Source organism: Amblyraja radiata, chromosome 21 (assembly GCF_010909765.2).
Source record: "Amblyraja radiata isolate CabotCenter1 chromosome 21, sAmbRad1.1.pri, whole genome shotgun sequence".
In the NCBI taxonomy this organism is placed as follows: Eukaryota; Metazoa; Chordata; class Chondrichthyes; order Rajiformes; family Rajidae; genus Amblyraja; species Amblyraja radiata.
In genome coordinates this window covers 43940155-43966927 of record NC_045976.1, presented here as the reverse complement: position 1 = coordinate 43966927, position 26773 = coordinate 43940155, and the positions used below count along the sequence as shown (strand labels likewise).

Genomic DNA, 26773 nt, shown 5'->3' with positions numbered 1-26773 from the left:
CCAGAGTGAGCAACAGCGGAAATTGGAGGAACAGCACCTCATATTCCGTCTGGGGTCCTTGCGTCCTTATGGCATTAACATTGAATTCTCCCAATTTGGCTAGCCCGTGCTGTCTCCTCCCCTTCCTTAACCCTCTAGCTGTCTCCTCCCACCCTCCCATCCGCCCGCCCTCGGGCTCCTCCTCCTCCTCCCCTTTTTCCTTCTTTCTTTCCCCACCCCCCATCAGTCTGAAGAAGGGTTTCGGCCCGAAACGTCGCCTATTTCCTTCGCTCCATAGATGCTACTGCACCCGCTGAGTTTCCCCAGCAATTTTGTGTACCTACAGGATACTGAGTTGGATGATCAGCCATGATCATATTGAATGGTGGTGCAGGCTCGAAGGGCCGAATGGCCTACTCCTGCACCTATTTTCTATGTTTTTTATGACATTGTGGGCAGAAGGGCCTGTTCTTGTGCTGTACCATTCTATGTTCGATGTTCTTGATGTTCAAGTAACTGAAGAAGGAGCTGACACTCATTTATTTCCAATATTTATTAGCTAGGACAGGGTAACAACCTTTCTACACCACATTATATATTCAGTGTTCATAGAAGCACTTTGTGTACAACCATACAAGGAGCACACTGTCATTTTTACATAGAATGTGATTCCAGACAATTTACAGGCATTATTTATACCGGTATTTAGTGGTCTTTATTTCGACATCTGTAGAAGCAACAAAAAAAACAAGAACCAACCATAAAACATGCAACATCTATCCGCGTAACAAAAGTGGCAACACTTGTCTTAAATCAGGGACAAATGTGATTTATTTTCAAAAAGGAAACACTTGGTTTGGTGTACAAGTACTGAAAGGTTGACAGCACATACGCAATTCAGCCATCACTGAGGACCTCAGCACTTCACTGCAGAACAATCATACAGAATAGCTTTGAGGATTCTTTCAATGTTTTTTTTTGTCTTTTAACATTTTTTTTCTCTAAACAACAAACATTGCACATTCACATGCTGAATGTCAGACCAAATAAAACTGTTCAAAATCTTCTGTAGAAAAGAAGTCATATTTACATGGTACAAAGGGAACACTATCTGCACTGGACTAATGTTTGATTCATACTTAAGACAACTAAGACACTCATTCATCAGGGACAGTTTAAAGGATACAGTGTTCACCAAAACAGACATCAAACAGCATTATTACCACATGGGATGAAAGAAACAGTGCCTTTTCTGCTGGTCTACACAGGCTCCATTACAAGGTATTTAATTACCATTCCTCCAGTTTTCTTACCAACATAACTGGCAATTATTTCAAGAAGAGTTTTTGACATTAATGTAATAAAAATTGAATTTTATAAAAAATGAAAATAAAATAACAGGATTGTAAACACAGTTTCTTGCATCAGCCCAACAATTTTAAGTAAAGGTATTTCTATCTCAGTCTTCCTCCAACGTACATTAAAACTAGAATGTAACCATGCTGTTAATTTCAGGTTATCATTGTTTGCATTCTTATTTTGAAATAAACACATTTTTAAAGGTGCTTTAGGAAATCTAATCTCATTATTCTAGTAAATGTGATGTCTTTACACCTAGAAACAAACATTGTTGCCATGACTGTAATTAGCCATTTGAGATACATGACATGCTACAAAATTGTTGTCATCCAGTATGTTTAATTTATTTTTTCTTCTTCTGTAAAGGATTGAAAACTTTTAGCAAGCAAAATAAATCCTTGGGAATATATTATGATGTCAGGTAAAAAAAGTGCCATTAATAACAGTTGTTCCCCATGACACAATGTTATTTTCATTATTTCTTACATATATAACCAAAGCTGCACAGGAATGTGAAAGCGAGGCAGTGACAAGTAAGAGAAAACGTTTTCCTAGATTTTACTGCTGCAGTGTTACTTTTACTTTGACATAAAGCCCGTGTAGTATGAACAAAATTTAGTATTGTACAGTATTCCTCAGTAACTGATTAATCTAGGAGCCACTCTTTTTACAATGAGCATTATGTGTAATATCCGCACAACATCTTCCATTGTAAATTCTGCACGTAACTGCATTGGAGTGCAATGTAAGAAAACATATACAATGTGCTTTTACTCATGTTTAGTTGCAACCTTCCTTCATTTAAGTTTAGAAACTGCATCCAAAATTTGTAGAGTCCATTTTGCATAGAGTATCTCCAGTCACACTGAGTAAATCTTATTTTAATATATAATAGATATATTTTTACCTACAGTATATATCTGCATTTATATATAGAACAGACCATACACACTTTGGAAGCATATTTTAAACTCTTCACTGCACAGTTAACCTCCATAATTGGCTCATCATATCCCATCCGTCCACATTCAATGTATTTATAAAACATAAAATATTTATATGAAATAAATCAGCAATAGAATTCAACGAAACATTAAATACTTTAATAGCTGCAGAACTAGTTGAATCGTGCCCACATTCACACTAACTAAAGAATCAATAGCAAGTCATTTGTAATTGAGTCCCTCAAGCAGAAGAATAATGTGACAACTGTGCTGTTAGTTATGAATCGAGATCTTCCAGCATCTTCTGGGCCAGATCGTGTCAAGGCAGGTTTACACTCTCTATTGTCTCTGAAATATAATGCCAGGCACTTAATCAATGACTCAAACTTTATGCTTTTGCAGATTTAGCAATATAACAATTACAGCACGGAAACAGGCCAACTCGGCCCTTCTAGTCCATGCCGAACACTTATTCTCCCCAATGTTTGCACATCTACCATGAAATAGTTTAAATAAATGCTATATATCTTGAGGAAAGAAAGTTAGGAAGATAATTCCATAAACTACCCGGAAAATATAAAATTAACAATGATTTATGATTACCTCCAAGTTCCAGACAAAACAATTCAGTCTTCCTCAGATTAATAAATCAATTCCTATTTATTTTTTGCTTGTGATTCATATCTACAGACCTTCACCTGAGTAAGTCAGAGAGTTACAGTAATCTACTCAAAGACCAGCATTCAGCCACAATAGAAAGAGGCTTTGAAATGTCTCTATTTGCCCTATGTTTTTACTTTGAATCACAGCCAGTACCTTGCTCTGTCAACAATCATATTGTTGAAATGTAACAAAAACCTGAATACTTTAATTTCAGAGATAATTTTTGGAACAATAGAAACTTTCTCACACTATCAAAAATACTGCAAGTTTGTGTGTCTGTGACAGAATATCAGGACAATACTGATATTTTCATGTAAAGATGAGTTTTTGCACAGTAGAATAGGTGGCATGATAACATTAATTTTCTGTGCCTTTACGGCTGATCGCAAACCTCCCCTTTATACATTAAGGATCAAGATTAAATCAAAGATTTCCTTTGCCTCCAATAATTCCATACAATGCATGGTCCCAACTCACTGTTGTACTCAATGTCTTCAGCATTAAAAAAACATATTTTTACAACTTAAGGGAGTTTTGTGTTTTATAACCACATTTCATACTTGTAAATGCTGTCACCTTGAACTGTCTAAGACTGGACTGGACTGAGCTAGACTTTGGGCTGCTCAGGTGGCCACAGTATAAACACTGAGACACAATCTTCTTGCCCTATTAGAAGCTCTAAATGACAGCCAGACAGCATCAGAGACTTAGATTTCAGCTTTCCACCTGGTGACCAGCTCAGTTTTACACATTAAACCCAGATGTAACTGCTCGCTGACTTTCTGTTGAGCTAACCAGCAGCTTGTGCCAGTTCACCACTCTCTTCCTTAGATCCACTTTGTCAAGCCAGATATATGCCTCACCGATCAGTGTCTTCCTCATGAACTTTCCACCATTAGAGATAAGTAAAATCTAAAACAGACAAAGCAAATTCATAATCCTATTACAATGAAGGAGACCATACACAGTTTAAGAACATAATAGAAATATAGAAACATAGAAAATAGATGCAGGAGTAGGCCATTCGGCCCTTCGAGCCAGCCCCACCATTCAATATGATCATGGCTGATCATCCAAAATCAGTACCCTGTTCCTGCTTTTTCCCCATATCCCTTGATCCCATTAACCCTAAGAGCTACATCTAACTCTCTCTTTAAAGCGTCCAGTGAATTGGCCTCCACTTCCTTCTGTGGCAAAGAATTCAACAGATTCACAACTCTCTGGGTGAAAAAGTTTTTCCTCATCTCAGTCCTCAATGGCCTACCCCTTATTCTTAAACTGGGGCCCCTGGTTCAGGGCTCCCCCAACATGGGGACCATTTTTCCTGCATCTAGCCTCTCCAATCCTTTAAGAATTGTATATGTTTGCATAAGATCCCCTCTCAACTTTCTAAACTCCAATGAATACAAGCCCAGTCGACCCATTCATTCAACATATGTCAGTCCAACCATCTCAGGAATTAACCTGGCGAACCTACGCTGCACTCCCTCAATAACAAAAATGTCCTTCCTCAAATTAGGAGACCAAAAGTGCATACAATACTCCAGGTGCGGTCTCACCAGGGCCTTGTACAACTGCAGAAGGTCCTCCTTGCTCCTATACTCAAATCCTCTTGCAATGAAGGCCAAAATGCCATCAGCTTTCTTCACTGCCTGCTGTACCTGCATGCTTACTTTCAGTGTTCAAAAGGGAACTGCAGATGCTGGAATATCGAAGGTACACAAAATTGCTGGGGAAACTGCTGCACCCGCTGAGTTTCCCCAGCAATTTTGTGTACCTTGCTTACTTTCAGTGACTGATGTACAAGCACACCCAGGTCTCGCTATACCTCCCCTTTTCCTAATCTGACACCATTCGGATAATAATCTGCCTTCCTGTTCTCGCCACCAAAGTGGAAACCTCACATTTATCCACATTATACTGCATCTGCCATGCATCTGCCCACTCACCCAACCGATCCAAGTTACCCTGCAGCCTCATAGTATCCTCCTCACAGCTCACACTGCCACCCAGCTTTGTGTCATCCAGAAACAATTCTTTGTCCACTGACGCTTGCGTGGACTCCGTGCCCAAAAGTAAATTTATGTGTGCAAAGGAGTACGTCCGGTTCAGACCTGCATTACATCCAACTTACACAATGGACCTTGCCCAAGTCAAGGAGCGCTTGTACTTGGAAAGACAGAAACTAATCAGACTTAACTTTGTCAAGGTCAGATCTTGTCTGATCAATCTGATGATTTTCTTTCTGAGGAGGTAACAAAGTGTAATACAGTAGATGTGGTTTACATGGACTTTAATAAAGTCTTCGACAAATTCACACATAGGAGCATGGTCAAAAAGGTTAGGTTGCATGTGACTCGAAACAAGTTGACAAATGGGATCGGAAATTGGTTTAGCAATAGGAGACGGAAATTAATGGCAGAGGGCTTTCATTTTGTGATTTGTGATGTTTCAGAGGGATCAATGTTGGGTCACAGACCTGAACATTATGGACATGGATGCATGTACATGATCAGCAAGTTCCTGGTGGAATGAGGATTATTGAAGTAATTGACAGTGTGAACAGTCTCAGGCTACAGAATTATATTAATATGGGCAGACAAATGGCAGGTAGTGTCCAGATAAATTTGAGCTGGTGTATTTTGAGTGTCGTGAGGCTTGGATATACATCATAAATGTTGAGGTGCTCGGGAACATTGAGGAAGAGGGACCTTGCTGTACAAAGATCCTTGAAGATGACATTGTTAAAAAGATATATGGGACACTAGCCTTCATTGGTCAAGGCAATGAGTACAAGAACAAGAAGTTTTGCTCCAATTTTATAAAACATTGGTCAAATCTCTGCTGGAATACACCGTGTGGTTCTGATTACCACATAACAGGAATAATATGAGAGCACAAAAGAGATTCACCAGGATTTTGCAATCTTTTAGTTACAAGGGGAGACTAGGACTGTAAGGTATATAAAATTATGAGGAGTATCACTGTAGAGATCTTAGACTGTGGCCCCTAGTTCTGGACTCCTCCAACATTGGGAACATTGTTCCTGCATCTAGCTTGTCCAGTCCTCTTATAATTTTATATGTTTCTATAAGATAGCCTCTCATCCTTCTAAATTCCAGTGAACACAAGCCCAGTCTTTCCAATCTGTCCTCATATGACGGTCCCGCCATCCCGGAGATTAACCTCGTGAACCTACACTGCACTGTCTCAATAGCAAGGATGCCCTTCCTCAAATTAGGAGACCAAAACTGCACACAATACTCCAGATATGGTCTCACTTGGGCCGTGTACAACTGCAGAAGGGCCTCTTTACTCCTATTCTCAAATCCTCTCGTTATGAAGGCCAACATGCCATTAGCTTTCTTCACTGCCTGCTGTATCTGCATGTTTACTCTCAATAAGATACAAATATCTGGAGCGAGCCAGTTATCTGATGGAGCCCACTTCTCTCTTCAATAGCACTACTTGCTGATCTAACCATTTAGCCTCAACCTGGTTTTCAGCACAATATCTATGTAATCTAAAATCTGTCAGCCTTAAACCTACTTTGTAATTTAACTTCCACAACTCTGAGTGAGTGAATTCCAAGGATCAGAAAATAAAATATTCCTCTCCTTAATGTTAAATTAAATATTTGCAACTATTTTCAGTCGGAAGTGTTAAGTGGACGATCCAGAGATATTTTCTTCTGGCATCCCACTCCCTGCAGAAGCCAGTGAAGCTGATTTGATGCACTGTTCACCATCGGAAAGGCTAAGAGCTGCAGATTGAGTTTGTTGAGGCGATGATGACAATTGATGAGGGTAGGGCCTTAGATGTAATATCAACTTTGATATTGTACTTGACAAGGTCCTCATGGTAGGCTGGTCCAGAAACTCAAGTGGTAAGGAAACTCCAGTCAGTTGGAATGTCCAAACAACATCGGCTTGGTCCCAGACAACAGAGGCAGAGGGATGTTTTCTGACTGGAAGATGTAAAACAGTGGGTTCTGCATGGATCAATATGTGGGCCTCTCGTTTGTGATATATATATAAATGATATGGATGAAATTTTAGGTGGTCTGATTTGTAAGTTTGCAGATGAGACATGGTGGAGGTGTGAATCACGAGGAAGGTAGTCTAAAGATCATAAGTAATAGTAGAATTAGGCCATTCGGCCCATCAAATCTACTCCGCCATTCAATCATGGCTGATCTATAATCTCCTTCCTAACCCCATTCTCCTGCCTTCTCCCCATAACCTCTGACACCCGTACTAATCAAGAATCTATCTATCTCTGCCTTAAATATATCCATTAACTTGGCCTCCACATCTTTCTGTGGCAAAGAATTCCACAGATTCACCCCCATCTGACTAAATAAATTTCTCCTCATCTCCTTCGTAAAAGAACATCTTTTAATTCTGAGGCTGTGACCTCTAGTCCTAGAGTATCCCACTGGTGGAAACATCCTCTCCACATCCACTCTATCCAAGTCTTTCACTATTCTGTATGTTTCAATGCGGTCCCCCCCTCCAGCGAGTACACGCCCAATGCCACTCATCATATGTTAACCTACTCATTCTTGGGATCATTCTTGTAAACCTCTGGACCTTCTCCAGGGCCAGCACACCCTTCCTCAGAATTGCTCACAATATTCTAAACGCGGTCTTACCAGCACCTTATAGAGCCTCAACATTACATCCCTGTTTTTGTATACAGCCCTCTTGAAATACATGCTAGCATCGAGTTTGCTTTCTTTACTACTGATTCGACGTGCAGATTAACTTTTTGGGAATCTTGCACCAGCACTCCCAAGTCCCTTTGCACCTCCGATTTCTGGATTCTCATCCCATTTAGAAAATAGTAGGATACAGCTGGAAGTTTGGGTGAAGAAATGGCAAATGGAATTTAGTTCAGATAAGTGTGTTGTGATACATTATGGGAGCTCAATGCAAGAGGAAAGTATGCAGTAAATGGCAGGATCCTTGTTCATCCAGGATGAACTAAATGCAAGTTCACAGCTCCGTGAAAGTATACATTCTGTAAGCCTGCCTTCATCGGTTGGGATATTCGGGGGATCGACTGATCAGTTATGATCATATTGAATGGCAGTGCTGGCTCAAAGGGCAGAATGGCCTACTCCTGCACCTATGTTTCTATGTTTTTATGTTCTGAGTATGAAAGTTAGCAAGATATGCTACTGTAATGCCCTAGAAAATAGGATACCCCTACTAACATCAGTTGCCAGGTGTTTCATAGACAGAAACAAAGAGTAGGAACTTCTCAGATGGACCGGCTGTGTACAGGTTGGGTGCAGGGATCAATGCTTATATTTTTAGACTTGAACAGGACGGAATTCATTGAGACCAATCAAGATGCCATTTGCCTGTGTTTACCCTACATTGCTCTAAACCTTTGCTATCCAAGTACCCGTCCACAGCATGCCACCTAGCTGAGTATAGCTGGCACGTAGAAGGTGGGCTGGAGGACATGGTGTACTGTTTCATGACTAACTCCTTTAGGAGGTGATGAGAACTATACAGTGTTCCGAATATGGCCTTGTTAATGTCCTGTGCTGCTGTAACAAGCTGTAAATTAGTGTGCAGATGACTGTGTGAGACAAATGCCAATTCAAGTGTTTTCAAACCAGAATCCATGAATGAATCAGGAGATCTTCTCCCTTGTGACGTCCAAGTCTGTGGCCAAACCAGACCTGCACAGAAATCTATATATGACTTTGGTAAAACCATCAAGGATGCCAAGAGAAAATTCTGGATCAGGCTAGAATATTAGCTAGTTAGGATTAGGGTTAAATCCAAAAAGGGCCATTGGTGAGTTGGATTAAAGAAAATCCCAAACTCTTTAAACATACATTAAAAGCAAGAGGGTAACCAGTGAGAAAATAGGAATGCTCAAGGAGTTTGTACTCAGAGTCAGAGGATGCAGGTGAGATATTAAATGAGTACTTTGCATCCATATTCACAAAGGAGAAGGGCATTGAAGACAGCGAGATCAGTGTGAAGAATATTGCTATGCATCACAGTGACTTGATCCTATGGATTCAGATTTGGTTTACTCAGAGAAGACAGAGGGTTGTGGTGGAAGAGTGTTATTCATGCTGGAGGTCTCCAGTTGTGGACAATCACAAGTTGTGGGCAGAACAGTGGGACAGATGTTAGACCTCGGGTGCTGTCTGTGTGGTTTGCACATTCTCCCTGTAACCATGTGGGTTTCTGCTGTGGTTGGAAATATCTTTACTAAACATGGGAAATGTTTAAGTACTGTTACTCCAAATGACTGGATTCTTAAGATAAAATGGTACAATGCAGATTCTCAGTCTCAGAAAAGTACAGCAGTGACACTTCCCACCGACTTAACCGTCCAGCTGTCTGAAGAAGGGTCTCGACCCGAAATGTCACTTATAGTCTGAAGAAGGGTCTCGACCCGAAACATCACCTATAGTCTGAAGAAGGGTCTCGATCGAAACATCACCTATAGTCTGAAGAAGGGTCTCGACCCGAAATGTCACCTACAGTCTGAAGAAGGGTCTCGACCCGAAACGTTACCTATAGTCTGAAGAAGGATCTCGACCCGAAACATCACCTATCGTCTGAAGAAGGGTCTCGACCTGAAATGTCACCTATAGTCTGAAGAAGGGTCTTGACCCGAAACGTCACCTATTCCTTCACTCCATAGATGCTGCCTCACCCGCTGAGTTTCTCCAGCATTTTTGTCTACCTTCAATTTTTCCAGCATCTGCAGTTCTTTCTTAAACACCTCGCCTTCAATGGTCGGGGGTTGAAAATAAACGTCAGGAAGTGGTGCAGCAGCTTTAGGAACGTTTGGTTAAACCACATTTGGTCAATTGATATTTTTAGGGCAGAGATAGATCATTTCTTGATTAGTATGGGTGTCAAGGGTTAAAGGGGAGAAGGCAGGAGAATGAGATGGGCCAAATGGCCTAATTCTGCTCCTATGACCTGTGACCCTTTGGTCCATCAAATCCCTGACAACTACCAACCACCTATTACCACTAATTCTATATTCATCTTATTTTTTTTATTCTCCCCTACTTTTTTTCTCTTTTTACACAGATGATTAGCAAAACGCTGGTTCTTTTGAAAAGGTGGAAACATGCATTTTAAACTTTAAAAGTTGAATCTGAATCTGAATCTGAAAAAGTCTGTAACCAGAAGAGAATTGCCTGACAAAATTCAGTGATGTACCAGACATAAACTCAGATATTGTACATGATATTACCTGAAGTGAGTGTCCAGCTGGGCTGAGATTAAAACGAAACGTCTCATTAAATGATGGTTCCCGGTCATGTCTGCAGACACGAGTTTTCTTCTTAAATACTCGCTTTTGCGTTGAAATGTTTATGACGTACAGTTTCACGTACAGGTCTGTGAAAAGATGCAGAATACTGTGTGAGGATCTCTTCCCAGTGGCTCAAAGAATATTAGCGATATAGAGTTGAGAACTGGTCTCCACAGAATGAACATATTCATGGACACATTCTACAACCCTGTACAATATGGGCAGAGAGAGGTTTAGCTTCAGGCATAGCGGTGTTACGTTACAAAATATATGGAACATAGACAGTCCAGCATGAAGCCGCTGTCATGTGTGGCTGCATCATGCTGTGCCAAGCTGGTGGGTAATAAGTGTCACTACCTGCTGATGTTCTATCTGTTCCCAGTGTTGCAACGCATTTGCACAATGCACCAGTCAGCAAGACATTGCCGCACTACCTTTTTCAGATTCAGATACGACTGATTGGCTTTAGTCCAAGTGGGAGGAGAGAAGTGAGTCAGTGCTGGGAAAACAGTTGAAAACTGAGGAATTTGGTTTGTAAATTGGTAAATCAGGCAATTTATCAGTCAATTTAAGCAAGACTGCTCTTAGCGAGCGGCAGTGAGTGAAGTGCCCTGTGAGAAAAGTGTGAGTCTTTGGCTCGAGAGTCTTCGGAGAGGAGACGAAAGAAGGAGATGTCAGGCAAGCTGATTCAGTGCGATGCTTGCAGTATGTGGGAGGTCAAGGACACCGCCGGTGCCTCTGGCTGCTACAAATGCGAGAAGTGCATCCAGGTAGAGCTCCTGAAGGGCCGTGTTGGGGAACTTGAGAAGCAAGTGGATGACCTCCGGTTCGTCCGAGAAACGGAGTCGTTCCTCGACAAGTCCTACAGTACGATTGTTACACCTAAGGTACTGGAAGAAAGAAGGTGGGAGACAGTGAGAACGGGAAGGAAGCATGGAATGCCAACTTCCCCGGGTGTTGTACCTCTTGTGAACAGGTTCACCCACTTAGAAGCTGTCGGGACAGAAGAGGTGTTTACACTGGGCGACGGACTGGCTTGTGATGCGAATAGGGCTGTTGAGCCAAAACCAAAAAGGCCTAAGGCAGGCAACGCCATTGTAGTGGGAGACTCCATTGTGAGAGGTACAGACAGGGGTTTCTGCGGCAACAGACGGGATGCGAGGATGGTGTGCTGCCTTCCTGGTGCCAGGATCCAGGATGTCACGGACAGAGTGCAGAAAATCCTCAAGGGCGAAGGTGAACAACCGGAAGTGGTAGTGCATGTCGGCACAAACGATGTCGGAAAGAAGGGGATGAATATTCTGCAGCGTGACTTTAGAGAGCTCGGAAAAATGCTGAAAAGCAGGACCTCCAGGGTTGTTATCTCCGGTTTGCTTCCAGTTCCTCGTGCTGGCGAGAGCAGAAACAGGGAGATACGGGACCTGAATGTGTGGCTGAGGAACTGGTGCACGGGGCAGGGATTTAGATTCTTAGATCACTGGGATCTGTTTTGGGGTAAGGGGGAACTGTACAAAAGGGACGGATTGCATCTTAACAGGTGTGGGACCAGCATTCTGGCAGGCAGGTTTGCCACTGCTACACGGGTGGTTTTAAACTGAATAAGGGGGGTGGGGTGTCGAATGGGCTAGTGGAGGATGGAGTTAAAGGGAAAGGGTTTCTTAAATGTGTGAGCGTAGAGACAGAGGGGTGTAAAATGAGGGTAGAAGCAATAGGTAGCAAGGTGAAAAGTAAAAGTGGCAGGCCGGAAAATCCAGGGCAAAAATCAAAAAGGGCCACTTTTCAACAAAATTGTATAAGGGGTAAGAGTGTTGTAATAACAAGCCTGAAGGCTTTGTGTCTCAATGCAAGGAGCATTCGTAATAAGGTGGATGAGTTGAATGTGCAGATAGCTATTAATGACTATGATATAGTTGGGATCACGGAGACATGGCTCCAGGGTGACCAAGGCTGGGAGCTGAACGTCCAGGGATATTCAATGTTCAGGAGGGATAGAGAGAAAGGAAAAGGAGGTGGGGTAGCGTTGCTGATTAGAGAGGAGATTAACGCAATGGAAAGGAAGGACATTAGTTTGGAGGATGTGGAATCGGTATGGGTAGAGCTGCGAAACACTAAGGGGCAGAAAACGCTGGTGGGTGTTGTGTACAGGCCACCTAACAGTAGTAGTGAAGTTGGAGATGGTATCAAACAAGAAATTAGAAATGCGTGCGACAAAGGCAAAACCGTTATAATGGGTGACTTCAATCTACATATAGATTGGGTGAATCAAATTGGCAGGGGTGCTGAGGAAGAGAATTTTTTGGAATGTATGCGGGATAGTTATCTAAATCAACATGTAGAGGAACCAACGAGAGAGCAGGCTATTTTAGACTGGGTATTGAGTAATGAGGAAGGGTTAGTTAGCAGTCTTGTTGTACGTGCCCCCTTGGGCAAGAGTGACCATAATATGGTTGAGTTCTTCATTAGGATGGAGAGTGACATTGTTAATTCAGAAACAATGGTTCTGAACTTAAAGAAAGGTAACTTTGAGGGTATGAGACGTGAATTGGCCAAGATTGACTGGCAATTAATTCTAAAAGGGTTGACGGTGGATATGCAATGGAAGACATTTAAAGACTGCATGGATGAACTACAAAAATTGTTCATCCCAGTTTGGCAAAAGAATAAATCAGGGAAGGTAGTGCATCCGTGGATAACAAGGGAAATCAGGGATAGTATCAAAGCGAAGGATGATGCGTACAAATTAGCCAGAAAAAGCAGCATACCGGAGGACTGGGAGAAATTCAGAGACCAGCAGAGGAGGACAAAGGGCTTAATTAGGAAAGGAAAAATAGATTATGAAAGAAAACTGGCAGGGAACATAAAAACTGACTGCAAAGTTTTTATAGATATGTGAAAAGAAAGAGATTAGTTAAAACAATGTAGGTCCCTTGCAGTCAGAAACAGGTGAGTTGATCATGGGGAACAAGGATATGGCGGACCAATTGAATAACTACTTTGGTTCCGTCTTCACTAAGGAAGACATAAATAATCTGCCGGAAATAGCAGGGGACCGCGGGTCAAAGGAGTTGGAGGAATTGAGTGAAATCCAGGTTAGCCGGGAAGTGGTGTTGGGTAAATTAAATGGATTAAAGGCCGATAAATCCCCAAGGCCAGATAGGCTGCATCCCAGAGTACTTAAGGAAGTAGCTCCAGAAATAGAGGATGCATTAGTAATAATCTTTCAAAACTCTTTAGATTCTGGAGTAGTTCCTGAGGATTGGCGGGTAGCAAACGTAACCCCACTTTTTAAGAAGGGAGGGAGAGAGAAAACGGGGAATTACAGACCAGTTAGTCTAACATCGGTAGTGGGGAAACTGCTAGAGTCAGTTATTAAAGATGGGATAGCAGCACATTTGGAAAGTGGTGAAATCATTGGACAAAGTCAGCATGGATTTACAAAAGGTAAATCATGTCTGACGAATCTTATAGAATTTTTCGAGGATGTAACTAGTAGCGTGGATAGGGGAGAACCAGTGGATGTGGTGTATCTGGACTTCCAGAAGGCTTTCGACAAGGTCCCACATAAGAGATTAGTTTACAAACTTAAAGCACACGGCATTGGGGGTTCAGTATTGATGTGGATAGAGAACTGGCTGGCAAACAGGAAGCAAAGAGTAGGAGTAAACGGGTCCTTTTCACAATGGCAGGCAGTGACTAGTGGGGTACCGCAAGGCTCAGTGCTGGGACCCCAGCTATTTACAATATATATTAATGATCTGGATGAGGGAATTGAAGGCAATATCTCCAAGTTTGCAGATGACACTAAGCTGGGGGGCAGTGTTAGCTGTGAGGTGGATGCTAGGAGACTGCAAGGTGACTTGGATAGGCTGGGTGAGTGGGCAAATGTTTGGCAGATGCAGTATAATGTGGATAAATGTGAGGTTATCCATTTTGGTGGCAAAAACAGGAAAGCAGACTATTATCTAAATGGTGGCCGACTAGGAAAAGGGGAGATGCAGCGAGACCTGGGTGTCATGGTACACCAGTCATTGAAAGTGGGCATGCAGGTGCAGCAGGCAGTGAAGAAAGCGAATGGTATGTTAGCTTTCATAGCAAAAGGATTTGAGTATAGGAGCAGGGAGGTTCTACTGCAGTTGTACAGGGTCTTGGTGAGACCACACCTGGAGTATTGCGTACAGTTTTGGTCTCCAAATCTGAGGAAGGACATTATTGCCATAGAGGGAGTGCAGAGAAGGTTCACCAGACTGATTCCTGGGATGTCAGGACTGTCTTATGAAGAAAGACTGGATAGACTTGGTTTATACTCTCTAGAATTTAGGAGATTGAGAGGGGATCTTATAGAAACTTACAAAATTCTTAAGGGGTTGGACAGGCTAGATGCAGGAAGATTGCTCCCGATGTTGGGGAAGTCCAGGACAAGGGGTCACAGCTTAAGGATAAGGGGGAAATCCTTTAAAACCGAGATGAGAAGAACTTTTTTCACACAGAGAGTGGTGAATCTCTGGAACTCCCTGCCACAGAGGGTAGTCGAGGCCAGTTCATTGGCTATATTTAAGAGGGAGTTAGATGTGGCCCTTGTGGCTAAGGGGATCAGAGGGTATGGAGAGAAGGCAGGTACGGGTTACTGAGTTGGATGATCAGCCATGATCATATTGAATGGCGGTGCAGGCTCGAAGGGCCAAATGGCCTACTCCTGCACCTAATTTCTATGTTTCTATGTTTCTATGTTTCTATTCTTTGTGGAAATATTATTTTTGACCAATACCTTAGACCACAACCCACCAGGCAGTTGTGACATCTTGTAGGCACTGTGGGGCAAGGGCTTGATGGAATTTGTGGGTTGATTCCCTGAACAGGCTGCCCAGATTGTCTGACAGAATGTCTCATCGCCAGAACTCACCATCAAGCATCAACACCTCGTTTGGCTGGTGGTGAGAGGTGCCCTCCCAGTCAGATCCTTCCTGAACTCGCAGAGTCTTACTCCCAATGTACACTGCTCAAGAGATTGTTGTTTCAGATGTGGTGGTAAAAGAGGTGGAGGATTTGCTCTACTAATCCGGAGAATGTCATGTAAGGCACTCAGAGTGGAGGGTTCATCCACTGGGGCAATATGGGTAGAACTCAAAAATAAGGAAAGGGTAATCACTCTAATTGGATTATAGTATAGGCCCCCCAATAGCCAGCGGGAGACAGAGGCAGTTACTATCACAATGTTTAAGAAACATTTAGACAGGTACATACACAGGACAGGTTTAGAGGGATATGGGTCAAATACAGGCAGGTGGGACTAGTGTAGATGGGACATGTTGGTCGGTGTGGGCAAGTTGGGCTGAAGGGCCTGTTTCCACGCTGTATCACTCTGGGACTAGTGTAGATGGTACATGTTGGTTGGCATGAGCAAGTTGGGCCAATGGGTTTGTTTCCACACTGCATCGTTCTATGACTCTATTCTATGTTATCAAGGGACGCAAGGATGAAGATGTGCAAGGTACACCGAGCAGCATAATTTGAGTTAAAGTTATAGCTAACGACTTTGTATAAGAACTGAATAATTTTTACACAACTGAAAAAGTATATGAAACTGTTAAATTAAATATTAAATTCAGGGGACTGTAATGTTGTGATGAATGGAAAGGATTGGGGATGTGCAAAGATTGGGGGGGGGGGGGGGTGGTGTGGAATCAATCTACCCCACGACAGAAGGGGGAGGAGTTGTACAGTTTGATTGTCACAGGGAAGAAGGATCTGTGGCTTTCTGTCCTGCATCTTGTTGGAACCAGTCTGTTCTTGGTCTTAATGGAATGGAATTTAAACTGGAGGTGGCGGAGGGTGGACTTAAGCAAAAAAGGATTATTGGAGAAGAAGAGCTACCTTAAATTTAGTTGTGTCTGGTTGAGTAACTATGGTAGGGTGAAGACCATTCCATGCTTTAATTGTGCAGGGGAAGAATGAATTGCTGTACACATCCGTCTTGGTAGCTAGAATCTCAAATTGGATCGAATGCCCTCGTCTGCTCCTAATAGGCTTGGGTTTGGTGTAAGTTTGGTAATCTATGTCGTGCTGACCATTTAACATTTTGTAAAAAGAGGTGAAACAGTGAGCTTTACAGGTGCTCCTCAGGTTGACCAGTGTGTCATGGAGGGGGTGAGCTGTATTGTTCAGGATGCTCCGCAGTTTCAGTAGCATCCTCCCCGCCAAGACCACCTCTCATGAATCAAACTCCGCCCCCAGCCCTCCTAATGAGTTTGTTAATCCTAAACTGTATGGCACGCAACAAAAAGCTTTGCACTGTACCTCGGTACACATGACAATAAACTAAACTATCTACTATACCACTTAATTAAAAACAATAGAGTGCTGGAGTAACTCAGCACATCAGGCAGCATCGAAGGTAGACACTGGAGAAACTCAGCGGGACAGGCAGCATCTATGGGGAGAAGGAATGGGTGATGTTTCGGGTCTGATGTCAGGGGAGGGGGTGGGACAAAGATAGAATGTAGGCGGAGACAGTAGGACTGATGGGAAAACTGGGAAGGGGGAGGGGATGGAGAGAGAAAGCAAGGGCTATTTGAAGTTACAGGAGTCAACGTTCATACTGCTGGGGTGTAAACTGCCCAAGCAAATTATGAGGTGCTGTTCCTCCAATTTGCGCTGGGCCTCACTTTGACAATGGAGGAGGCCCAGGACAGAAAGGTCAGATTGGGAATGGGAGGAGGAGTTGAAGTGCTGAGCCACCGGGAGATCAGGTAGGTTACGACGGACTGAGCGAAGGTGTTCAGCGAAACGATCGCCTAGCCTGAGCTTGGTCTCGCCAATGTAGAGAAGTTGGCATGTGGAACAGCGGAGACAGTAGATGAGGTTGGAGGAGGTCAAAGTGAACCTCTGCCTCATCTGGAAGGACTGTTTGGGTCCTTGTATGGAGTCGAGGGGGGGAAGGTAAAGGGACAGGTGTTGCATTTCCTGCGGTTGCTGGGGAAAGTACCCAGGTGGTTTGGGTGGGAAGGGACGAATTGACCAGGGAGTTACAGAGGGAACGGTCTCTGCAGAAAGGGGTGGAGATGGGAAGATGTGGCCAGCGGTGGATTCTCGTGGATCAGGCAGGCAGCATGTCTGGAGTACATGGAAAGACGACTTTTTGGGTCAAGACCTTTTTAGATAACTAACTTACGAACACAACTCCTCCTTTTCTCCTCCCCTTCTTTTTCCCTGTTCCTATCCATGTTCTCCAGAGATGCTGCCTGACCCACTGAGTTACTCTAGTATTTTGTGTCTTAAAATGTTAGTACTTGAGATTACATTGGGCATCAGTGGATCGGTGTCAGAGGTCAAAGACCAGCAGAGGAGCAACCCCGTCTGTAATTCTGACTGGTCAACAAATACTGATACCTGGTAAATGATCAGGCGACTTAAATTTGTAGGTAATGTTTCTGCACTGCAGAATCTCCACTAACAGCTGCTCTCCATCTGTTTTCATTTCCTTCTTCAGGGCAATTTTGATCTCTCCCATCACTTGTGTTTTACCTGCAATCAAGAAGGAGAAAATATATTTCAATAAAAGTAATTTTACTGAAATTTTATCAGTATTCATTTGGAGTATCTATGGGAGTTTCAAAATATTCCCAGGTTATTGGATAAAATAGATTAAGAAAAAAACCGAACATGTGGGAATCATTGTCAGGCAACATCTGTGACAAGAAAAAGAGTTACAGTAGATCATTGGACATCAATCTGAAATTGAAACTTGTTGATCTTTGCATAGATGCTGCCTGCATTGTTGAGTCTTTCCAGCATTTTCTGTTTCTATTTCAGATTTCCAGCATTTATGTATTTTAATTATTCAGTTTACTTATGTTTATTCAAAATTGTGGGTTTTACAGACTGAGCCAGCATTTAATGCTCATCATTTGTTGCCTTGAGAGTCATAGAGTATGGAAACAGGCCCTTCGACCCAACTTGGCCACGTCAACCAAGTGATAAAACGTGTTGGATAAGCATAAGAGCTGTGAAACGTAAAGCCAGAGGGAGGTGGGGTGGGAAGGTAAAAGGAAAATATGAGACAAGGAGTTGGGAGATGAGTGTACTTCCCTTCACTCCCCACCCTGGTATGCACATTCCCCACCATCTCACTAACTAACACTGGTCCTTTCCCTTCCTCTGTATGCTCATCTCTCAAACAGGAGTCTCATATTTCCCCCTCTCCCTTCCACCCATTTTCTTTTATCTATCTATATCTATATCTATCTTCTTCTATACTATTACTAAAACTCTCATCTTGTCCTCTTCCGGTTTGAGTTGTTTTTAAATTTGCGCAAAGGCGGCACCCTATATCACTAAGATTTTTCATCACCTTACTCGCCATTCTCCTCTGCTCCAAGCGCACCAAGTTTTGTTCCGATCGGTGGAATATTACAAAAGTTATGAAGGTTTAAAAAATTGTGAGTTCAGCAGATTGATCTTCTCGCCTGTCAGTCACCATGAAGGTAACGCCCCTTCCGGCACCTGCTGTCAATCACTGAGGCGGGGAGAAAAAAATCCCGGAGGTGGGGCTGAGTCCACGTGCCACGCTGATTGAGTTCGCAAGAGTGGAGTCGGGGAAGCCGCTGTGTGGAGTCGGGGAAGTGGAATGTGGGGGAGTCCCTCCCCCCCACTCCACACACCCACACCCCCCCTAGCCCCCTACCCCTCCTCCCCACACAACAACCCCCCCCACACACACCCCTTTACCCCTCCCCAATCCCCCACATCACCCCCACACTACCCCACCACCACCCCCTCCCCCCCACACCATCCCCCACACACACCCTCCCCCACACAACACCCCCCCCCCCACCTCAATTTTTTTCTCTTCACATACCTAAAGAAGCTTTCACTATCCTCCTTTATGTGCTTGGCTAGCTTACCTTAGTACCTCATCTTTTCTCCCCGTATTGCCTTTTTAGGTATCTTCTATTGCTCTTTAAAAGTTACCCAATCCTCTGGCTTTCCACTCACCTTAGCTATGTTATACTTCTTCTCTTTTATTTTTATGCAGTCCCTGACTCCCCTGTCAGCCATGATCGCCCCTTACTCCCCTTGGAATCTTTCTTCCTCTTTGGAATGAACTGATCCTGCACCTTCTGTATTATTCCCAGAAATATCTGCCATTGTTGTTCCATTGTCATCCCTGTTAGGGTATCTTTCCAGTTAACTTTGGCCAGCTCCTCCCTCATGGCTCCATAGTCCCCTTTGTTCAACTGTAATACCGACACCTCCGATTTACCCCACTCTCAAATTGCACATTAAAACTTATATTATGCTCACTACCTCCTAATGGCTCATTTACCTCGAATTCCCTTATCAAATCCAGTTCATTACACAGTCCTTCCAGGTGGGACAGAGGTTCATGAGCATCTCCTCTCTCCTGTACATCAGGGAGATCAAGTGCAGCCTCGGCAACTATGTTGTGGAATACTTGTGCTTGGTCATCCAAGTACTACTGGCTCTCCTGGATTCTAACCATTTTAACACTTCCCATTCCCACACTGACCTTTCTCTCCTGGGTCTCCTCCAATGCCAGAGTGAGGTCACACGCAAACTGGAGAAACAACATCTTATATTCCATTTGTGTTGCTTATAACCCAACGACATGAACATTGAATTCTCCAATTTTAGGAAAATACTAAACTCACCCCACCCTCTCTATTCTTCCTCCATTACCCCTCTTCCTCTCCTTGCCCCTCACCACTCCTCTGTGCCCTACCAGGGATTGCATCCATTTCTTCCCCCACCTGCCACATACGTTCCTTTCTCTAGCTTCACTTTGCAACTCTTCAATCCTTTTGTCAGTCCTTCTGACTTTTTATCTCTGATGGTTTTACAAAGACATTCAACATCTGCCTATTTAATCCCCTCTCCCCCACTCACCTTTATCAACCTACCAGGCCTTGTCCTGCCTCTCCTGTTCTCCAGCTTTCTCTCCCAACCCCCACCCCCCCCCACAATCAGTTGGAAGAACAGTTCTGACCCAAAAGGTCACCTATCCATGTTCTCCACAGATGCTGCCTGACCCGCTGAGTTACTCCAGCACTCTGTGAAAAGTCACCTATCCATGTTCTCCACAAATGCTGCCTGTCCCGCTGAGTTACTCCAGCACTCTGTGAAACGTCACCTATCCATGTTCCCCACAGATTCAGGTAGGTGGCTTTAGAAATAGTGGACGCATTGGTGATCATTTTCCAATGTTCAACAGATTCAGGATCAGTTCCTGCTAATGTTCTCCCACTTTTCAAGAAAGCAGCGAGAGAGAAAACAGGGAATTACAGACCAGTTAGCCTGACTTCGGTGGTGGGAAAGATGCTGGAGTCAATTATTAAAGAGGTAATAATGGGGCATTTGGATAGCAGTACAAGGATTAGTCCAAGTCAACATGGATTTATGAAAGGGAAATCATGTTTGACTAATCTGGAATTGTTTGAGGACGTGACAAGTAAAATGGATGAAGGGGTGTCAGTGGATGTAGTGTATCTAGACTTTCAGAAAGCCTTTGATAAGGTCCCGCACGGGAGACTGGTGACTAAAATTAGAGCACATGGTATTGGGGGTAGGGTGTTGACATGGATAGAAAATTGGTTGGCAGACAGGAAGCAAAGAGTAGGAGTGAACGGGTCCTTTTCAGAATGGCAGGTAGTGGCGAGTGGAGTGCCGCAAGGCTCGGTGTTGGGGACGTAACTGTTTACCATATATATTAATGATTTGGAAGAGGAAACGTCACCTATCCATGTTCTCCACAGATGCTGCCTGACCCGCTGAGTTACTTCAGCACTCTGTGAAACGTCACCTATCCATGTTCTCCACAGATGCTGCCTGACCAGCTGAGTTACTCCAGCACTCTGTGTCTCTTTGTATAATCCAGCATCTGTAGTTCTACTTGTTTCTACTTCGCTTCATTTCTGATTTGCTCTAAGGTGACCAGATGGCATTAATAATAAAAGCAAATAGCAAACATTGTAACTGGACAAGGACAAGATGAGGGAGAGCAGACTGGAAGGCTGCACTAATAGTTTCAGATGAATGTAGCATAAATGCTGGCACGGCCTTGTTTGGCCAAATGGCTTGTTTCTGTGTCACATAGCCTATGCAATCCTATATGTGTAGTTACAACTTTGGATAAACATCGATAATACTTGCCAGTATTTTTTCATATTCTCTCTTTGTTTTGAAAATCAAAATAATTGCAAGTGCTGGAAATCTGAAATAAAAACAGAAAATGCTGGGAACACTCAGCAGGTCAGGCAGCATCTGTGGCAAGAGAAACAGAATTAACATTTTAGGTGAAATACCCTTTGTCAGAACTTCCTTTGCTTTCCCAATCTCCCTTTCCTGACCTCCCTTCCATCGAGGGGATCTATCGCAGTCGCTGCCTCAAAAAGGCTGGCAGTATCATCAAGGACCCACATCATCCTGGCCACACACTCATCTCCCTGCTACCTTCGGGTAGAAGGTACAGGAGCCTGAAGACTGCAACGTCCAGGTTCAGGAATAGCTACTTCCCAACAGCCATCAGGCTATTAAACTTGGCTCAGACAAAACTCTGAACATTAATAGCCCATTATCTGTTATTTGCACTTTATCAGTTTATTTATTCATGTATTTACGTATATAATGGTATATGGACACACTGACCTGTTTTGTAGTCAATGCCGACTATGTTCTGTTGTGCTGAAGCAAAGCAAGAATTTCATTGTCCTATCAGGGACACATGACAATAAACTCTCTTGACTTGACTTGAATTTCCCTAATAATTTCCCTCCTCCACTTTTTAAACTCTTAGGCTTCCAGCGATATTAAGCGCTTAGAACATAGAAAAACGAAACTACAGGCCCTTCAGCCCACAATGTCTGTGCCCACATCTGCCTGCACATGATTCATTTCACCCAATTCTCTGCATATCTAAGTGCCTATCTTAACTGCCTCCACCACCACTCCTGGCAGTGCTTTCAGGCATCCATGACCCTCTGTAAAATAAAGTGCCCCACACATCTCATTCAAACTCTCCACCCCTCACCTTAAAGCTATGTCCTCCACTTTTTGACATGAACGCCTGGAATGTCCTTTGATGCCCTTTGGATTATTCAATGTAAAACAAGTATGGTTGTGTTAATTCAATCAAAGTTATTAAATGCGTTGAATCTCATACATCATCTTGTTTGCAAAATTGCAATGCCCATCCAAATGACATCAAGGAATGCTAAAGAATTTCAGAAATGAAAGGCACCAATGTAACTGAGTTTTATATTATAGGTGAAAAGGATAATTGGAAACATGTAAGGGAGACTGACATAAACAGTTCTTTAATGTGAGTGTCTCCATAACTATTGATAATTTGTTGACACAAGGAACTGCAGGTGCTGGTTTACAAAAAAAGGTACAAAGTGCTGGAATAACTCAGGCAGCATCTCTGGAGAACATGGATAGGTGACGTTTTTGGTTGGGACCTCTCTTCAGACTGATTATAATGGTGGGGGGGAACTGGGGGGGGGGGTGATAAGCTGATGGTAGGATAAAGGCTAGAGATGAAAAGACAGAAGGTGTGAACCAAAATGATTGAAGAGTTGCTTATTGTGAACCCGGAGGAAGGATTGCAGGGGGAGGGGAGGGGAAGAGGAGAACTGGGTGTGGGTGCCCATGTAACACAGGAGAGGGTTGTGGTCGTCACAAGGCCCCGCTCAGTATGTGCACTGAATTCACCAATGTTAGGTAACTACCAAAACCACTCATCACTTCTTTTCTTTCCCCCTCCCCCACTTTATAGAAGCTTCAAAGCCCATACCACTAGAATCAGAATCAGCTTCTGGTCCTTCCATAAGATAAAGTTCTTGCACTGATGTTAAGGGAATAGATCAATAATTTCCCGTTTTCCTTTTCCCTCTTTTCTTCAATAACCCCTAATCAATAAAAACAATTCGAGACGTGACCCAATCTTGGAATATGATGACCTGGATGAATTGAATCTTGCATTTATTACCTCCTGAAGCCTCCCCTTTCAAAACCTCGGCATGTAGAACGTGGGAATAAATAGATGCAGGTCCTGGAAGACTAGAGTTGGGGTAATATTGTGCCCTTATTGAATGTCTGAAAGGAAAGCTGGGGATTTACAGGCCAGTGAACGTGCCATCAGTGGAAGTAAGTGAAGGAAATTCTAGAGATAGGATGTGCCGCATTTGTAAAGGCAAGGATTGGATAAATTGGGCTGAAGGGCCTGTTTCTGTGCTTTAGCTCTTTGGCTCTATGAGGCCCACTGGTTATAGCTGATAGTTCTGCTCTATAACATTGAATGCATAATGTAAATCTCAGTATTGTGTTCACGAATGTTGCAGTTGTGTTAACCCTAATTCAATATGGCAGAGTTATTGATTATTGACAGTGGAGCTATTCATTTGTTTGTGTTTACTGTTAGCGATACAACCTCGTTCTCAAAACGAGGAGCCTCGTGCATATCCAGAGAGGCTTTACATGTCAAAAAGTAAATATTTCCATTCATGTCTCTTCTATTGATTTAATATAATTGTCAACCTTCTTTGGTAATTTTCTAGTATTGCTCTGGTCGTATCATTTTGTCTTCATTTCATATTTTACCTTTACAATGAATTCTGACAATCACCCTGCAGAGAACCATGGAAATGTCAGTCAAGTATTGTTAACCATCTATCATTACCTATCCTTTACCAATCATTATTCCAGGAGTATTCTTGCATTTATAACATTGAATTCTATTGTAATTGGTTGGAAGCACATGAAATTATATCTGTTGATTAGAAACGTATAGAAAATATGCACTTAATACTCTCAATTCCTTAGTAACAAGAGTATTGAAGAGCTGTCAATGCCCATGCACTGGATTTGCATCTTACCATTGGTCTCTGCTGGTCCAAGGGCTTGCGTGAATGGCTCAGATGCTTTGTGCTTTTCCTCTTTGATCTCAGTGTCCTGGCTTATTTTACACCTGGTGAAAAACAAGGATCACCTGTTGCAAGTCATCAAGTTACATGTAGAGGATGATGAGAATAAGATTAGACAGGATATTTAAAGATTTCTTTATTTCTTAGAGTTAATAACCAAAATAAATTGTTAAATATTCATACTTGGTCACTGAATACATGCAGCAGGCTGGCACCAATGTAATTGATTTTTTACAGAAGTAAGTGAAAAGATTTTGTATTGACTAATAATACTAAATTGAAGCAAAAGCACAATTGTTTCTGAGGCTACAAACTGGCTCCAGGTGTTTATCAATGTTCATTGATTTTTTTTAGTTGGATTGACGTTGTTATTTTATGTTCTAAGTATGTTCATTATACCACTATCTTCCTCACTATCAAAAACACCATCAACTTTCATGTCATTTGCAAAATTATTGATCATTTTTCCTTTGTTCACATTGTAACAATTGTAAATGTATATAACAAACATGGTGGTTCCAGCACTGCTCCCTCTGGTCACAGGCTTCCAAATACAAAATAACTTCCACCATCACTCTCTGCCTCCGGTTACCAAGCCAATTTTTGATCCAGTTTGCCAACTTGCCTGCACCCTATAATGCTCCAAACATTTTGGACCATTCGCCCATGTGGGACCCTGACAAAGGCTTTACTGATGTCCACAAAGACACTCCAGCAACTGCACTGCCCTAAAAAATACATTTTATACTTCTTTAAAAAAATCAATCAAATTGATTGGACAAGATCACCCCTTAACAAAACCATTTTACTATCTTTGATCAACCTCTGCCTTTCCAAGTGTAGATTGATCCTGTTCCTGAGAAATATTTCCATCTATTTCCCTGCCACTGACATTAGACTGACAGGTGTGTAATTACCTGGCTTATTGCTGCTGCCCTTCTTGAACAAGGGAGCCACACTTGCTGTCCTCCAGTCATCTGGACCCCACCTGTGGACAGCAAAGATTTAAATATCTCCTTCCTTGCTTCCCACAGCAGCCTCATCTCATCCATCTCATCAGGCCCTAGGAATTTATCCACCTTCAAGCCTGCTAAGACACAAGACCTCTTCCTTTTTAATAATATATTTTAGAATTCAAGTCCCCTTCACGCGCACACACACACCATCACTCCCTGAACTTTCCAACCTGGAAAAATTCAGCTGGTCAGGCAGAGGAACTTTCAAAGAGTTAACATTTCAGGTCTATAACCTTTCATCAGAACTGAATGAGAAAGAAAAGAGAAGCTGCTTTTAAATTTTAGATAAGTTGAGGAGTGACAGAAAGCAAAATAGGAATATTTCTGGTGGGATGACGCTTAGAATGTCGTTGTAGAGGTCATTTGGTTCATGGGCTAATCAAGGCAGTTAGAGATAAGAAGTTCATAAGACATCGAAGCAGAATTAGGCCATTTGGCCCATTGAGTCTACTCCGCCATTCGATCATGGCTGATCTATCTTTTCCTTAGATGGGCAGAATAAAGGCAGAGGAACATGAAACAGTGAAATACAGGCCTCCACAATTTTGCTTGATCTGGTGAATTTGTCCAGTGTTTGTCTTTGACTCCAGGTCTCAGTACCTGCAGTCTCTGAAGTACCTGGTCGCAGGGCATGCCCAGGTGTGCTTGCACTAAGGGATAGAGGTAAACTGTGCCAATGTCACAGAAGGATAATCTCCAGCAGAAATGATTGGTCCTGGTACAGACAGTAAAAGCAAGTTACTTAAAGTTGCAAAATTTGATAGAATCCAGAAGGTGGCAATATACACAAAGAGAAGAGGCATTGTTCACACTTACATTGAGCTTTGCTGTAACAGTGCAAGGGCCCACAGATTGATAGCATCATCTACTGTATGGTACATTTAGAATCAATATTGAATTTGACAACTTCAGGTTGAAGTGCAACCTGTCCTTCTTGTATTAGTTGCACCTTCCCCAGAAGGTCCTCATGGTCGTACATCCAAAGCCCCTTCCCATGCACCAAACCTGTAGCCTCACATTCATCCATCCTATTTCAACACGTCACTTCTGCTTTGCGATGCTTATCTGATTGTTATTTACCTTCCTTCCAAAACCCTATCATTGACCAAAGCATGCACTTGCACCTCAATAGCAGTACTTTGAGTTCACTCCATTTCATAGTCATACAATGTGGAAACAGGTGCTTGGCCCAACTTGCTTATGCCGACCAACACCAGTCCCACACCTACATTTGGCCCATATCCCTCCAAAACTATTCCGTCCTTGTACCTATCTAATTGTTTCTTAGATGTTGCGATAGTCCCTGCTTGTAATTGTCTTGTAATGGTCGCTCTGAGCTAATCCCTCCTTGCATTAGGGTTAGGGTTCAACCTGACCCTAACCCTAACCCATACTGCTTCACCTCTTTCATTCACTAATCTACTTGAATTTTTAATGTAATAACAATTGAATGTTTATAGTCGAGTCCTGACAGTCATGGACTTAAAATGCAATAGGAAGTGAAATGAACCATGACATGTGGTACTGCACACCAAATCTTATTTCTGGAATAGTATTAGATATTGTTTTAGTC

The 26773-nt window shown here is 42.7% G+C and overlaps 1 protein-coding gene across 1 annotated transcript in view; it reads right to left on the bottom strand.

Moving 5' to 3' along the window:
- Positions 1 to 517: 517 nt before the first annotated feature.
- The window catches only part of pclo (piccolo presynaptic cytomatrix protein), a 157213-nt gene continuing 130957 nt past the window's right edge, over positions 518 to 26773 (bottom strand). Inside the window, exons 23-26 of the mRNA XM_033039290.1 lie at positions 24137 to 24228; positions 17634 to 17768; positions 10188 to 10333; positions 518 to 3857 (exon numbers count right to left, since the gene is read on the bottom strand). Of these exons, the coding sequence (XP_032895181.1) occupies positions 3690 to 3857; positions 10188 to 10333; positions 17634 to 17768; positions 24137 to 24228 (541 nt within the window). The 3' untranslated portion in view covers positions 518 to 3689. The remainder of the gene's footprint in view (positions 3858 to 10187; positions 10334 to 17633; positions 17769 to 24136; positions 24229 to 26773) is intronic.